General features: G+C 41.5%; 1 protein-coding gene across 1 annotated transcript in view; it reads left to right on the forward strand.

Annotated features, from left to right (window-relative positions):
- FAM124A (family with sequence similarity 124 member A) overlaps positions 1 to 16,060 on the forward strand; it is a 41,355-nt gene extending 25,295 nt beyond the window's left edge. Inside the window, exons 3-4 of the mRNA XM_021526591.4 lie at positions 825 to 1,564; positions 10,539 to 16,060. Coding sequence (XP_021382266.3) covers positions 825 to 1,564; positions 10,539 to 11,336 — 1,538 coding nt within the window. The 3' untranslated portion in view covers positions 11,337 to 16,060. The remainder of the gene's footprint in view (positions 1 to 824; positions 1,565 to 10,538) is intronic.

Genomic DNA, 16,060 nt, shown 5'->3' on the forward strand with positions numbered 1-16,060 from the left:
ATTGCCAAGGTTAACTAGAAGTTTCTTTTTTCCCCTGAGTAAGTGTAATTTTTTTGTGCCTCCTCCCTTTACAGGTCTTCCCTAATCTTAAGAAAACCTTGAAGCAGTAGTGTTACAGTCCTGATAGTCTGAAGATATAAACAGTGTAGGATTTATAGGGACAAGTGATATATTTTCCTAAAGAAGGACGTGTGTGTCTGAAGGCTTGTCTGCTTTTTTTTTTTCTTTTTTTTACCAGCTGTATCAGTTGGTCTAATAAAAGATATTACCTTTCTCCACAAACATTGCCTTATTTACCAGAAAAGTTGCCTCCAGGACATAAAACACTTAACTGTGTCAAACTTCAGTGTCAGGGTGACAGAGTAGAATTCAATGGTGTGATTTCTATGCCCTGAGCCAGTTGGCAAAAATGAAAGTAAGATAGGATGAACGCTCTCATCATTCTTATCATCTGCACGTCATTATTGTCCCTTACACCTCCACTCCACGCCAGTATTTTTGTCTTTCCTACCTCTCAACTGTATGGAACAGGTCTTTTCTAAGAAATAAATGCATGTTGACTAGCATCTTTTGGATGCTATCTCAGAGAAACAGCAGCTCTTATGGTATGCTTGATGAAAGTTTTCTCTGCCTTCTGATTATTTTCTTGGTTGCTATATCACTGAACTTTTTTTGTTGTTGTTTACTACAAGTGAGATTCAGAGAGCTGGAGAAAAAGAAAAGCCCACGGTGACTGAGTAGACTGTTTCTCCTCTAAGGATCACCTAAGTGTTGTAACTTAGTTGCAAATCTTAAAGGAATTTTTTTTTTTTTTAATATTTCAGGTGAACTTTCTGTGGAAGGCACACAAGACCCATTCCTTGTTAGTGTACATATTATTACAGACCCAGGTGAATCCATGACTCTTCAGCAGGCCATTGATAAGCTTCTAGCCTGGATCCATCCAGACCTCCAGCTGTTTCGGGTCTCAGAAAGACGAGTGCCCAGGAAGCGCAGGAAGCCAGCCAAGGCTGGTGTTTCTCAGCCAGCCCTTGCTGTCATTCTGTTCCTGCAGGAGGAATATGGAGAAGAAACCATCTTGCAGCTCCATGAAACTTTTCAGCGGCCACCTTGGCATTACCACCACACAGAGCTCCTGCATGGGAAATTCCTCCCTTACATGCCATGCAGCCAAGACTTTTACACTTTGGCTCCAGAGACTCCTCTGTGGGCCATTCGCCCAGTGCACTACGGGAAGGAAATGATCCGCTTCACCATATACTGCAAGAATGAGAATTTTTTGGACATTCTGAAATTGTATGAGTTAATATTGAAAAGACCAATGTGTCAGAAAAAAGCGGACTTCTGTGTTTTTCCTGTCTATTCTAACATGGAAATAGACATTCAGTTTTCTTTAAAAAAGCTCCCAAAGGGACAAGTTCCAGTGAGGACAGAGTCAGCCGTGCTGGAGTTCAGAGTAAAAGATGTGGGGCAGCTTGTGCCTCTCTTGCCCAACCCTTGCAGCCCCATCAGCGAAGGCAGGTGGCAGACAGAAGACCACGATGGAAACAGGATCCTTTTGCAGGTAAACTCAGTACACAGGGAAATAGAAGTACATTTCTTGGTTTTGTGCAGGAAGCCTTTCCCTGCACTGGCAGTTGCCCTTTTGTTGGTTGGTTGGTTTTTTTGCTCTATCCTTGGAGCAGGAGCCAGGACAGTACTGCTGAAAAAAATCTGAAACACCTTGCTGTGTTGTGTAACTGATCACAAAAGCAGTGAATGATGTTAGCCAGATATCAGTCAGCCTCAGTTTATTCTAAGAGTGATGTGAGATGATATAGCAGTTTTAAAAAATGAGGAGAGAAGAAATTATGAGCCCAAGTGGAGAAATAATGGCTGGTGAGTGTAGTTTTATATGAAGTATGGGCACAGAACTGACATGGAGTTTTAAAATAGCCCTCGGTTATAAGACTTTTATGGAAGACAAGCAGAAGTCCTGATGGTACTCATTATTTTCTAGCATCACTGGGTGACAAACTGCAACTCTCTTTTACACAGTGATTATCAGGATGAAAGAGAGGTGATGAAGGAAAGGAAATGCATCCTGATGAGCAGCCTAAGAGAGACATTCCCACAGACTCTCTTTTTGAACTAATCTCAAGTGCTCATGACCGAATCCTGAGAGTTTGTTAGGACATCTGTAGGCACCATATCTGGGCAATATATCAGCGTTCTCTGCTTCACTACACCACATCCAAGGGAGATAAAAGGATAAGCAGCAAACTCCTAATAGTTGCCTGCCCTGCAGAGGGGTATCTGTGGCAATCCAGAGCCAGGTTAATGTGCATTCTTGCGCTGCAGAGGTATTTATTGCTGCTTACATTAAAATCAAGGAGCACAGTCCTTCACCTTTATAAGGATGTTGTTCAGATTTCAAAGGGTATTCTTTTGGAGTGAATTTCATTCATGTGGCTTGTCCAGTTGCCTGACATTGTTTCTGTGGAAGGCGCATTAGGGGTGCCATCCTTGCTCTGTACAGACCTACAGCATGCAGAGAAGTGTGTGCAACCCTGTGTGGCACAGTGCCTCTGGGTTTGTAGTTCCTGGGGCCGAAATTCCAAGTAGACAGGACATCTCTGCTCTGGTGAGTCACATGCAGGTGGTAGTGGAACCTTTTGGTGCTGCTTTGCAGATGCCACCATCAGAGAAATCCAATGCCAGAGCTGAAGAACACTTGTAAAGGGCTGAGGAGGGCAGTTTCCTTGCCCATCTGGCAAGAGTCACCAATTTGTCAGGGTTACTGATTGCACTTCAGGCATATCTGTGTTAGCCTAAGTTGCAAACTGAAGCTGCCAAGTCATCACCAAACCTATACACAGCAACTACAATCACCTATGTCCTCTTTTCCCTATTCTTTCTCAAGAGGTTTCTGCTATGTGATATAACTTTGGTTTATGGGACCTTACACTGATTTCAAGCAAATTGAAGGGAGGGATAAAAACAAACAAACAAAAAAATAGGGCTTATAAATAGGGCTTTTGGTTTAAACTCAGCAAATTTTCATAAGTAACAAATGTCAGGCAGTACAGAGGTAAAGTAAGACTTGCTGAGCAAAGAAAATCAAAATAAGATTTTAGCCATATCAACCAAAAGAGAAGAGCAGAAACCTGCCTAAGTATGGTCTGCAAATACAATTTATTTTCATTTCTGTTTTTGGTGAGGATGATGATTCTGAACAGGAGGACAAAAAGGCAAATGAGAATGAAGTTACAGAAAAGGCATTTATCACTCTGGAAGTTCGGTGAAGCAAAAGAAGTTTAGTATATGCAAAGTGGAAGGAAAACAGAGACTTTGGATCTTACTTATGCTGTTTTAAAGTTGTGAAAATTAGGTCCTGGTATATGGGTTTTAAGCAAATCTGTACAATAGAAGTGGAGCTCTAAGGCTAAATCAAAGTGAAAATTTCCTGTTACTCAGATACCTACAGCCATCAGTGCAACCTGACCATGGAAAGAAAATTGTATTCTCTGGTGGGTACCAGAGTTCCTACACCATAGGAAGGATGGGAAGTTGCACAGGGTCCCAAGGGCCACACCTGTCTTGAGCTCTGGACTCCAGAAAGGTGACCTCAGAAAGGTGCAGGGGCAGGGAAGGGCTCACCCCATGCAGAGGAATGAAGAGACAGTCCTGCAAATGAAACTGGAAGAGTAGGGTCACCTGACCCAAACCAAAGTAAGTCTGAAGAGAGCTCTGACTTGAAGACAGACCACATGATAAACAGCAGGAGCAGGAAAAGGCTAATTTACTCAATGATTGTTTTGATGCAGGAACAAGAACCTGCCAATAAATAGATTTTAGTACATATTCATTGCTAACTACATAACAGCCACCCAGCAGGTGCAAGCAGGTTAATTCCTTAATTTAAGGCAGAATGGTCAGTTAGAGAGAGGAAATTATAAAGCTGGGATATAGGAAACATTAGATTTGGTGATCCATGGACTACTTATATTCATTTAATTAATTTTAAGTTCAAAGCAATTATAGTAACTACCTTTTAAAGTAACAAGACTACATTTTGACTTCTTACAGAGAGTTGCTATTAGCAATATTATCCATGCCCCAGCACTGATGATAACTTTGATTTCTTCCCAGTTATATAAACTTAAACAATGACCTCCCAGTACTTTTCAGTCTCCATATCAGTTGACAGTAATCATCAGAATGGTTTTGTTTACTTTATACAGACACTGCAGCTTTTTAAAAATAATTGTACTGAAAAGGGTTGATTAACATCCCTGTTAAATTGCAGGCAGTGTTTAAAGTTTGAAGCTTGGGTATACTTTCATGTTTAAGCTAAAGAAATATGACCTCTTGCTTGTCCTGACAGGGACTTGGATACTTGCCAGCCAGATTGATCCATGTTCTTAATCCATTTTGCAAATGCAATTATCAAGGGGCTTAGATAAAGTCAGTTCAAGAGACAACAAAGTTATTCATGGGTAAGATAAATCTGTTTAATGCCAGGAAACTATTCCTTCATTTGCAGGGAAGCCTTCAGAATTATTTTGTCACAGTAGCTTTTACACATTGGCAAGTTGCTCCAAGGTTGCAGCTATATAATAGCTGATGTAAAGGATCCAGGTGACTGGAGCAGGAGCAGGGGCAAGGCTTAGGAACATGACTGCATCCGATGGGAAAACACCCACACTGCTTGACCAGAGCTAAGCCCAGAAGCAGAAGCACTGGGGAGCACTGGGGAGCTTTTGTCAGAGCAGTGGAAAGAATATGTAAATCATGTAGCTAAGAATATACCATGTACTCGTATACTGAGTATACTGCTGGATTTATAGGTCTTGTCCAGATTCTTGGCTGCCTCTGGGCATAATCCACACAGAGACAGATGAAGTGCTAATCAACTTACACTCCTGGCAATGCAGAGTGGGAAGCATGAAGGGTTGATAACTGATTGGACTGGCCTGGCCGTGCATGTTTGGGAAGTAAGGATATTGAGCAGAGAGGAGAAAGTGCACAGATGGCTTCTTTAAATTATGATAACATCTCTGGATAGAGTAGGAAAAGTAAAATAATGTTTTGGCATAATTTCCTAGCCACTCTGCATGAGATGGAACATGCAGACATACCCAGGAGGAAGGTGAACACCAGAAAAATTAATATCTTACCTAGGCAGAGACTCAGCACTTAAGCATAGGACCTGCTGCTGTTTTACATGTCAGAGAGTCCCTGTGCAGTTTATGAGGTGGCTATTTTCTGCCTAGTGTTGCTTTTTAAGGCATCCTTGAAATAACACTGCAAATGTTAACAGATCACAGCTTATGAGGAGGTAGAGGGATTGTTTTTTTTAGCTGATTTGCTGAATTAATCAGCCAATGTTCATATCTGTATGGGGCAACTGTAATCTTGAGTTGAGAAATGGTGTCATGTTTTGGGAGCAGAGGTGGTGGCCGTAACTGACACAAGGAGCTGGGACAAGAGGACTCAGTTACGTACAAGTGGAAAAGAGAAAGAAGGGCAGCTAAACCACGGTCAGAGAAGGCAAAAAGACAAAAACAGGAAAAGAAAGGGCACTTTTTCAGAGAACAGTTTGGTCTGCAGGAAGGAAAATGGAGGTGAGGAAAGACCTTCAAGCTTGCTGCATTATTATACATAATAGTGCAGATAGAGCAGAATTGAGCACAAAGAGGAAGAAAGGCAAGAAAAGCATCCTCTGGCACAGGTTGCCCAGAGAAGTTGTGAATGCCCCATCCCTGGCAGTGTTCAGGCCAGGCTGGATGGGGCTCTGAGCAACCTGGATTAGTGGAAAGTGTCCCAGCCCATGGCAGAGGGGTTGTAGCTATGCAATCTAGTCTCTTCCAACCCAAACTGTTCTATGTCTTACGACAGGCAACGACGTGTACAGGGCACCTTTATATAAATTGTATTTATTTTCTTCTGAAAGCGGTGAAAAAGACACTTTCAGAGAAAAAATTTACTCACTCAGGGGAGGTACCATGAACTGATTTAATTAATCTGGAAATCTAATACTAGTCACCTGTTTTACAAAATATTTTATTCTATTTTTTCCTTATCTTTTTGTGACATAAGTGTTTAGTTGTCCTTAATGCTAATGTCTGGTTTTTGGGGGAGCATAGAGAATTGGTCCCTAACTCATATAAGAGATTTTTCCTTGTTTTTCTTCAGCCTAAGGTACTTTATCCAGTCAAATTCTATGGCATACTAGGATCTCTTACAAATCTATACACCCAGCAAAAATTCTTGAGAATTAATATATTTTGTGTTACAAAGCACTCAGCTTTTCTATTTCTGTAAACACATTACAAGCCGCTTTTCAAAGAGGTCCAATTTTTAATCAAATCTGTGCATTTTGCCTTTTTGAAATGCTGTGCTTCTGACTATTTGCCTTTAAAGTAAGACTTACTATGATGATACCGAAGACTAATCTCTGTCACTTTTACTCGTGTTGATTTTTTTTCCTCTGGATCAGTTCCACTGGTCTCAATACAATTAAACAAACACCATCGCACTCCTGTTGAGCAAGGCAGGCAAAATCTGGGCTCGAGATGGTGATGTCATTGCTGTGCTTGCTGGGTACTGACCTCAGCAAAGCCTTGCTGGCAATTCTTAATGCAGATAATGCTTAAGGAGATCTCTATCTGCTTTCTTAAAAAGCAGATAACTTAAAATAGACTGCAGCAACACTCACGGATTTTTTCTGTTAGGTGCTGGCAGCCCAAGTTGAAAGTGCATTTATGAAAGGTTCACCCAAAGTTGTTTATAGCATTCCCAGATATTCATCATGAAATTCTTCTGCAGCCCATTGTAAAACACAAAGGCTCTAAATCCCTCCAGGCTTCACAAAGATTTGTGCAGAGATTATAAATGAGCAGCAGATTAGCGCCAGATGAAAAAATCTGTTCTGTTAGAGAGCTAATCTGCAAGTGGCCGGGTTTGCTGCACATCTTCACAGCAAGGTCTGACAAATCTACCTCCCTGCATTTGGAATTTTGGTCAAAATCAACGTGTCACCTTGCATTGTGTCTTTATCCTCTCAGATGACTCGACACCCTCCCTGGCATCTCCCTGGTGCTTGTGCCTGCTGCAGGCAGCATGGCTGTACCAGGCAGGGCTCTGCCAAGCAGCAGGGAGGCAACAGGCAATGCTGAGAGTGTTGGCAAGCCGTGAGAAGGCTGACGATGAGGATTTAAAAATAAAAGACCTCAGAAAATATGCAGCTGTTTTCAAACCCAGTGGCAGGATTAAGGAGGCAGAGAAGCCTCCTCCAAAATCTGAAGAGGAGCGGTCACATGGGTGCACAGGCTGCGTGCAGCACTTGGTGTTCCATCTGAAGGTGGCACAGGGGAGCACAGTCACTGGCCTTGGCACAGGACAAGGAGCTAGTTTTGCCTGACTTTTAATCCTGGCTAAACCACTGAATTCCCTCTGTGATCTCTGACATGTTAGAGAATGTAGATATAGAAAAGTCCTATTAGTCCACATAATCCAGTTCTCTGCAATACAGGATTAGCCTGTAATCTTTATTCACTAGTATTTTGTGGGATGGAGCTTCTGACACGCTACCTCTGGTACACTGTTCTACCTGTAGTACACCACTGCTGCTTGTACTGCGTGGTGTTCTCACAGCCAGGAAAGTCTCTTGGTACATTGCTTTAAGATTAAAGTATTAAAATAATATTTCCCCATTATTTCACATTTCTGTCCATATAATGAAGTGCAGCATTAGAAAATAGGTCTTCTGAATCTTAACTAATCTGAAAAAATTATCAAGGGGAACAGTTCCTCCTGTAAACAGCTGTTCAGAAATAAGCTGTATTAGTGATGTAGCTTGATCTGCCCTGCAGGCAGCCATTCTGGGGGCAGGCTGTGCTTGCTCTCTTCTCCCCACCATCCACCATTACCTCCTGCCAGGCCAGCTGGGCTTGACCAGGAGCTGTGGTCCAGGAGGAAGATTAACAGCAAATACTTTGAGTAAAATGAAGTACCTCTACTGTCTGCATGAACATTAAAATAGCTAGAAAAAAAAGGTTTAAAATATCAAAACCCTAAAACTAACATCTTACCTAAAGTGGGTTGTCAGCTACAGTGTGTGTTCTCACTGTAGTACAGCCCAAGGACATAGAAAACAATTCAGCTAACTAACCACACACAATATTTTTTTTCAGGGAAAGCTGAATTACTCTCCAGACCCCACTGTCTGTATTAACTAGACAGCTAAATCTTATTTATGATGTCTGTGGGCTCTGCCTGACATATGTGTGGTAGGCAGGTGGCGTGGCCTGCACAAGGTAAAGGTACTGGCCCTGGAACTCTCTGCAGTGCAAGGATGGATCCGTTCCCAAAATGATTTTGGGAATTGATTCATTGAGCATGGTGGTTGAGTTCATGTCATGTATCTCATAACAGAGTTGCTGCAGAGAAAAAAAAATAGTCCCTTTTGTTAATGCTAACAAAATATAATGTAGAGTGTTTTCTTGGTCAAACACATCAAAAGGATGCAGTGATCTGTTTGTGGACTTTCAGCATGTCAGATTCTTATTTCTGAGTTATCCAAAAATGTCTTTAGTTAAGAAACAGCTGGTATTTTCTTTGTGGACAAACTTTTTATCTTGCAGAGTAATTTTAAAACAAATTGGTTCACATATAGCACTAATAAAATAATGTTATTTGTAGAAGTCTAATGTGATTTCTGGCTAATGTTTTGTTGACAACTGACTCATTATATTTGACTCTTTTGTCCTCAGTGTCTTCATTCATATAATTCTTTATGACATTAAGGGAAACAGCTTACTATATTACACAGAAATAGGCTATGAATTAACACACATTATTACAGATATATATATACACATACATATATATAGTATACATATATATATTTACTCATCTACAGCATCTAAATGAACTTTCGGCTGTCCTATAAATTCTAGTAAGAGATCATGAAAGAACCAAGCATTTTTTGCAGAAAAAAAATCCTTTTTTTTTTTTTTTGTCTATAGAATCACTTCAATAAAAGCAGAATATGGCTATGACAGATCTGGGTCACTAAGACAATGTGATGTGCACTAGCAAGATGTTAGAAGCATCAGTGTATGGAGCTCTTTTAGAGACTGGGTACAAAGAACCTCCTTAGTTGCCAGGTCTCAGCTCTTTATGTCATGTCATATAATCTCTTTGATAAAATGAGCAGGCTCTGTCTTTATCCACTACTCACCCCAGAAGACTCTTCTCTTTCTGTTGTTATTAGAAATATTTTATTAGTTTGTGGTTCTGATTTTTTTTAATGGATAGTTCATCTTCTTTTTTTTTTTTTTTCCTGTGGCTCCATCATTTTCAGTTCAAATTTATTCTTTTTCACACAGATGTGATTGGAATCGTGCAGTATTCCAGCTGAGGCCATAACAGTGTTGTCCAAAGTGCTTTGTACAACTCACTTAAGACTGCCCAACACCATGTTGTCACAACCTTGTTGCTTTAATAGCAGAAAGAGATCAGGATACCCAGTTCTTTCTCCTTTCCTCTTTCCAACAGACAAGTCCATAGCTGAGATTATTGTTTATTCTCAAGGGTATGATCTTGCACTTTGTCCCATTAGTTCCTGTCCCTTTTGGAGCAGAGACCAAGCATTGTGTATTATGCAAGAAGTTCTCTTAAGAAGACTTTAAATTAAACTTTTTTAAAGGCCGATTTCTAAAAGCCTCACTGAAATAAGGGCAAAGGTGAGAAACCTTACGATTGCTCAAACACAGTTCAGTTACCAGACATCAGTTCCATAAGAAAGCCACTTTGCTCCAGCTCTTTCCTGAGAAGGATGTTGGGTCATCATTTGTCACAGCTGCTTTCCCTGTTCAAATGCTTGAGTATCTGGTGGCAACTGAGACTGAGATTCAGGTCCAGATTGGGATCATAACCATGAGTTTGGGTCTTCAGTCTAGGTATCTACAAGCAAACTGAATGTGTGTCTGTAATGTCACTCTGAGCTTGTTAATAGAGCTAACAAGGTAAGGAAGAAAATGTGCAAGAGACAGTAAGTATACTTCCATTGAGAAGATAGAATGCACATGCTTGCTAAAGGCTTTCTGATGCTTTAAAGGAGGAAAAAAAAAAAAAAAACAAAGAAAAAAAGTAAGGAAGCAATGAGAAATTATAATTATATAATATACTTTTTCCATTTCTTAATTTTTTTCTTAAGCTGTCCACTAAGGTAGTAATGTTGGAAGACAGAATATGAATGAATCTGAATAAGTCAATAGGAAGCAAGAAATTCAAGCTAGCGTAATTCAGCCCACAAGGCAAGGCTTCTCTACCGTTTTTTCTTGTTGTCTTTGAGGCTCCTTATGTAAATATTTGGGATTTTGGCAGGGTGGTTTGTCTTTGTTATTGCAGTGAAACATTTGCTGCAAGCATACTGACTGAAGTCTGCTTCGTAATTATTTGCAGTAGCAACTCAGCAATGGAGACTTAAAGCTGTAAAACTGCCAATTTTGTATTAATGTGATCCTCTTCTCTCCCTCTCCCAACTGCAGCAAACACACAGTTGGTGTAGGAAGTCTGCAAAGCAGAAGAAGCAACCATATCCATCTGTGTCAACAGATTCCCACTTCACCACTCTGCCAGCCTTTCTTCCTCAGAGCCACCAATCTGTCTCTGAGCAGCCACAAGAAACGGGTCAAAAAAAGGTGCATCACACAAATGGCCTTGGTCATTATCTTGGTTTCTCCCAGCAGGACTTGAGAGACAGTGATCCAGGAGACTTCACGTGCAGATCCAGGAGTGCCTCCAGCATTTCTTGGTCATTTCAACGAAGCAAATCTCTGTTCTGCTTGCCCACAGTGAACTCCTCTTCAGCGCCAGAGACATTTCATTTCAGTGAACCATTTCAGTTTTTAAACACTGGGTCACCTGCAACCAGGTTAAAAACATGGAAATGCAGCCCCAAGCTTAACATTGATGACTTGGAAGGTGCCCAAGAGACTGATGTGGACACAGGGATGAAGCTATCCTTCTCAGACCTATCTGTGGTTTCTGCATACTCTGCCCTTAATGGGTTTTGCAGTGAGTTGGAAGACTCTCTTCCATCACAGAAACAAACTATCAGTAGGGCTAAACAGGCAGCCACAGGTGGAAGGCCTCTATCAGCCATGTGCAATACTTTTGAGTCAGCTGATGGTTCACTGCCTTCTCTTTCAGAATGGTCTTCCAGCTCTTTCATGTCAGCATCTCTCTCTGAGCAACACAAACAGCCCTTGAGAGCAGCTCCTTGTAATCTGGATGATCATGTTTGCCCAGCTTCACCAGTCAGTGAAGAAGAATTTTACATCTGAGGTTTCTCTAACTTACACCTTCCACAGGAAATGTGTTCTACTTGTGAATGACAGCAGTGGGTCCACCCTGAGCTTACAGAAGGTCCCTTGCTGAGGAGAAGGTGATGCAGAAGTGTGTCAAATATTTGAAGAAAATACTCAGAACCATCTGGGATTGGCATTCCTAAATGGGGTAAAGTAAAGCAGTCTGAGATTACAACCTGTGTTTTTGTACTGGAGGATATGATCAGCACAGAGGCTTTTGCACAGCAGCACAAGGTGGATTTTTTCTGACCAGCCCTTGGACTGATGGTGGAGGAAATGCCAGAAGAGACACATAGTATTCCATTTTAATTTGGCAGAAAATGAAGACTAATTTGTAAAACAAACTGCTTTAACTTTTTTGAGAAATTTCCTTAACTCAGGAAAGGTGGGAAAATAAAGGAGTCTTGCTTCTCTTTCACTGATTCCAAAGGCAGCCCTAAGCACAGCAGGTCCCAGCAGCACAGCCCCAGTAGGGTCAAGAAAGAAGTTTTTTGTGACAAAGTAGTTTCCTTCCAAACTTCCAAGCTGGCAGTGGTGAGGTGGGGTATAATCACACAAACATCAAGGTCTTCAAGATCATCTAAGTCCAAGTGACAACCTAGCGCTACCATAATCACCCCTAAACAATATCTACAAGTGCCACATCCTGTCATCTCTTAAACACTTCCAGACACTGACCCTACCAAATCCCTGGACAATTTATTCTAAGGTCTGACTACCCTTTCATTGAAGACTTTTTTCCTAATATCTAATCTGATCCTCCCCTGATGCAAGTTAAGGCTGTTTGTTCTCATTGTTGCACTCAAGATATGGCAGAGAGACCAACCCGCACTTCACTGCAACCTCTTTTCTGGTAGTTGTAGAGATCAGCGAGTCATTAACCCCTGAGCCTCCTTTCTTTCAAACTAAAAAAATCCCAGTTCCCTCAGCTGTTCCTTATCAGACTTTTGCTCCAAACATTTCACCAGCTCCATTGCCCTTCTCTGGACATGCTCCAGCCCCTCAATGTCCGTCCTGAACTGAGGGGCCCAGAACTGAACACAAGGATTCAAGGTGCAGCTTTCACCAGTGCCAAGTACAGGTGTCAATCTCTGCCCAGGTCCTGCTGGCCATGCCATTCCTGACACAGGCCAGGATGCCATTGGCCTTCTTGGCCACCTGGGCACATGCTGGCTCATGTTCAGCTGGCCATTGACCAGCATCCCCAGGTTCTTTTCCAGCCACTCTTCCCCCAGCCTGTTGCAATGCATGGGGTTGTTTTGGCCCAAGTGCAGGACCCAGCACTTGGTTCATCTTACTGAGCTCCACAAGACTGTCCTCAGCCTATTGATCCATCTGTCACAATCACTCTGGAGAGTCTTCCTGCCCTCCAGCAGATCAACACGCCCATCCAATTTGGTGTCATCTGTGAACTTACTGAAGATGCACTCAGTCTGTCATCTAAATCATCAATGAAGATGTGAAACAGAGCTGAGCCTTGGGGAACACCACCAGTCACCAACAACTAACTGGATTTAGTTCCATTCACCACCACTCTTTGGGCCTGGCCACCCAGCCAGTTTTATTCAGTTAAGAGTCCACCCATCCAAGCCATGAGCAACCAGTTTCTCTCAGACAGTGCTGTGGGAGACAGTTTCAAATGCTTTCCTAAAGTCTGGATAGACAATACCCACAGACTTTCTCTCACCCAATTGTCATAAAAGGAGATCAGGTTGATCAAGCAGGATTTATTTTTCATAAACCCATGCTGGCTGGGCCTGAGCCCTTGGTTGTCCCGTACGTGCCACATGATGGCACTCAGGATGATCTGCTCCATGACTTTCCCCAGTGCCAAGGTCAGGCTGACAGATCTGTAGTTCCCCAGGTCATCCTTCCAGCCCTTCTTGTAGATGGGCATCACATTTGCTAATTTCCTGGGACTTCTCTGGGAAACCAAAACTGCTGGAAAAGGCTTGAAATGGGTTTGGCAAGATCTTTTGCCAGCTCCCTCAATGCTCTCAGCTGCATCACATCAGGGCACACAGATGTGTGTCTAACTGGGACAGAAGGTCATTAACCCATTCCTCACAGATTATGGGGACTTCACTCAGCTCCTCATCCCTAACTTCCAGCTGTCATTACTGGGTATGCTGGGGGCAGCTGTTTTTGGTGTTAAATACTGAGGCAAAAAGGCATTAGGTACCTCAGTATTTTCCTCATCCCTTGACAATGTGCTGCCCTGTGCATCCAGCAAAGAATGGAGACTCCTTAGCCCTCCTTTTGCTGCCAATGTATTTATAGAAACTTCTTCAGAAGAAGCGTCACTCCTTCCCCAGAGAAGAGGAAATTCCATTGTATATTTGGACAGACCAGGATGCAGAAAGTGCCAAAAGGGAAACCTTAGAGAACATTTTCAGCCCCCTCACCTAGAAAGCCCATCCTGTTCAGCTAGGAGGGAGCCCTCTGTCTGTTTTCTGAACCACTTGTATAGACAGTGATAACCTGAGTAAGCTATGTTTGCTACTCCTAACTCAGGCAGTACAGCTGAGCTTTTTGGAATACAAACCAAGAAAGATAACACAGCATTTTTATATATTGCTACACCATTAGACCCAAATAAAAGACAGCTCCCTGCTTTTAATGGGTTATTATTTTTCTGTTAAAAATAATTCATGCAGAAACTTCTTCTTCTTATTTCCAGTGCAAGCATACTTCTTTCTGGATAAAACTTATTTCTTCTTGAATACCTCTCCCCAAAGGGAAAAAAGGTCAGATTTTCTGGCTTTCAGAAGATGTTTTTAAAATATGCATTTTTGATAACCTGTTTTGTTCCAATTAAGTTGGTATTAAAAAAAAAAAAAAAAAGTAAGTGAAAAGCTGCTAATATGACAGCTAAATACCTTCACCAGGATTTAAGTCATATAAACAAATTTTATTATGTGTATTCTGAAAAGTTGTATTTTTGGCTGACAAGTGTCACTGATCACAGCTCTGGTTGAGCCACTGGGGATGATGTTAAAAGGTGTGTGTATAATGCTGGATGTAACCTATATACAGGTGTAAATGCTGATGGCATTGTGGTGCATGGAATAAAAATTCATTTTCAGAGAAAGATATTTGCTGTATTGCCAGGTAATTTTAAGCAAAAGAATTTCTGCTTTGGAGGGTGAAAAAAAGGTGGAAAAGCACACCATACTGTAAATAATAGTTACAAAAAGTGGAACCGCTCCTCTGGCCTGTTTCGGTAAGTGAAGGGTTTTTACAAATTATGCTGGAAGAAAATCTAGAGGAAAATTAGTGCAGTTTTTAGGGGAGGAACCTGCAGCCTGAATCCAGAAGAGGCCAGAAGGATAGTCAAGGCTTTTCCTTCTGCTGTTATTTTCTTCACACAGGAGAAAAGGCAACAAAATGAAGTCCAAGTCTCCTCTCTGTGAGATGCTGTCATAGCATTTACCAAGGGTAGACTTTTTCTTTTGTGCTATAGACAATGAATAAATAGGAAAGTCTATTAAGGTAAAGAGCACAGAAGAGTATCAGCCTTCTGCCCTCTAAAACTGTTTAGGCTTTCTGCAGTTTTGGGTAAACTGTTCTCTTTCTGGAACCAAAAATAGCACTAATGAAGAATTTGTCATGGTGTGTTTACCTGCTCTGTGCTCCTTCAGACCCCACGCAGTCTTTCCTCTGACTGTTGTGACCTTTAGATCAAATCCTTCCCTGGAACATGTGAACCTGATTTATCTAAAGTTGTATCCCCATGTTATTGTATGTACCCTGCCAAAATATATATAAAACACTATGAAGTCAGACTAGCCACTTTTTCCATCAGCTTGCATTTCACCATACAAACAGTGATGCCTAGGACAGTCAGCATCCACAGGTTTAAATTTATGCTTCATCATTTTCTGTCCAGAATCATGGTATTTTTCACAATATTTTAATAATACAGAAAACATTTGATCTGGATATGAAATAAAAAACTCGTTTGAGCTGATGTAGCTGTCTGATCCTGGCATCATGCCAACACTCCTGACAAAAAGCTGATTGGGGTTTTTGATGAAGAGGAAGCTCTGAACCATTTTTCTGCTAAGACATGCCTCTGGAAGGAGTCCATCACATCTGGGGGCTGTTGCCTGCTGCAGCAGGAAGCACTGGTATTGGAGGTCCACAGGGAAGCACAGGACAGCTCAAGTGTCAGTCATGAAATTTGTGTGTGTTATTAACCAGCAGCTCCACAAGCATCTCTGCTCCAGATTTTGCCACATTAATCCTGATGGGAAGAGAGCCAAACTAGTGTCCACAGACTCTGCATTTGTACTGTCCCCACTGGTTCTGTCTCTGTTCTGTTTACTGATATCTAACTAGAGATTAAAGTTTTAATTGTTTACATTGATGGTGCTTGTAACCAAATCTTGTAAAAAGATAAGTGTCCTACTGTCAGGAAAAACAGAGGTGATAATGTACAGAAAACTTTCTGTCTATAAAAAGGCAGACTATGAAGTGTGTTTCACTGAAGGTAGGCTTCATTAATTCTCTTCCCATTATTTAAGAAGGGGCTTATCTCTTCAGAGACTTGAATATGCACAAGTTTCATGGCATTTACTATTGATTTGGTTAAATTATCAACAGTGTATTTTGAGAACTGCAGGTTTTTCCTTAACTTTCTCTCCTTCTCACCCCCGAATGCACTGCTTTTGTGAAATAAAATAGAGATGAAAAGTCAA

The sequence above is a fragment of the Lonchura striata genome, chromosome 1 (assembly GCF_050655825.1).
Source record: "Lonchura striata isolate lonStrDom1 chromosome 1, ASM5065582v1, whole genome shotgun sequence".
NCBI lineage: Eukaryota > Metazoa > Chordata > Aves > Passeriformes > Estrildidae > Lonchura > Lonchura striata.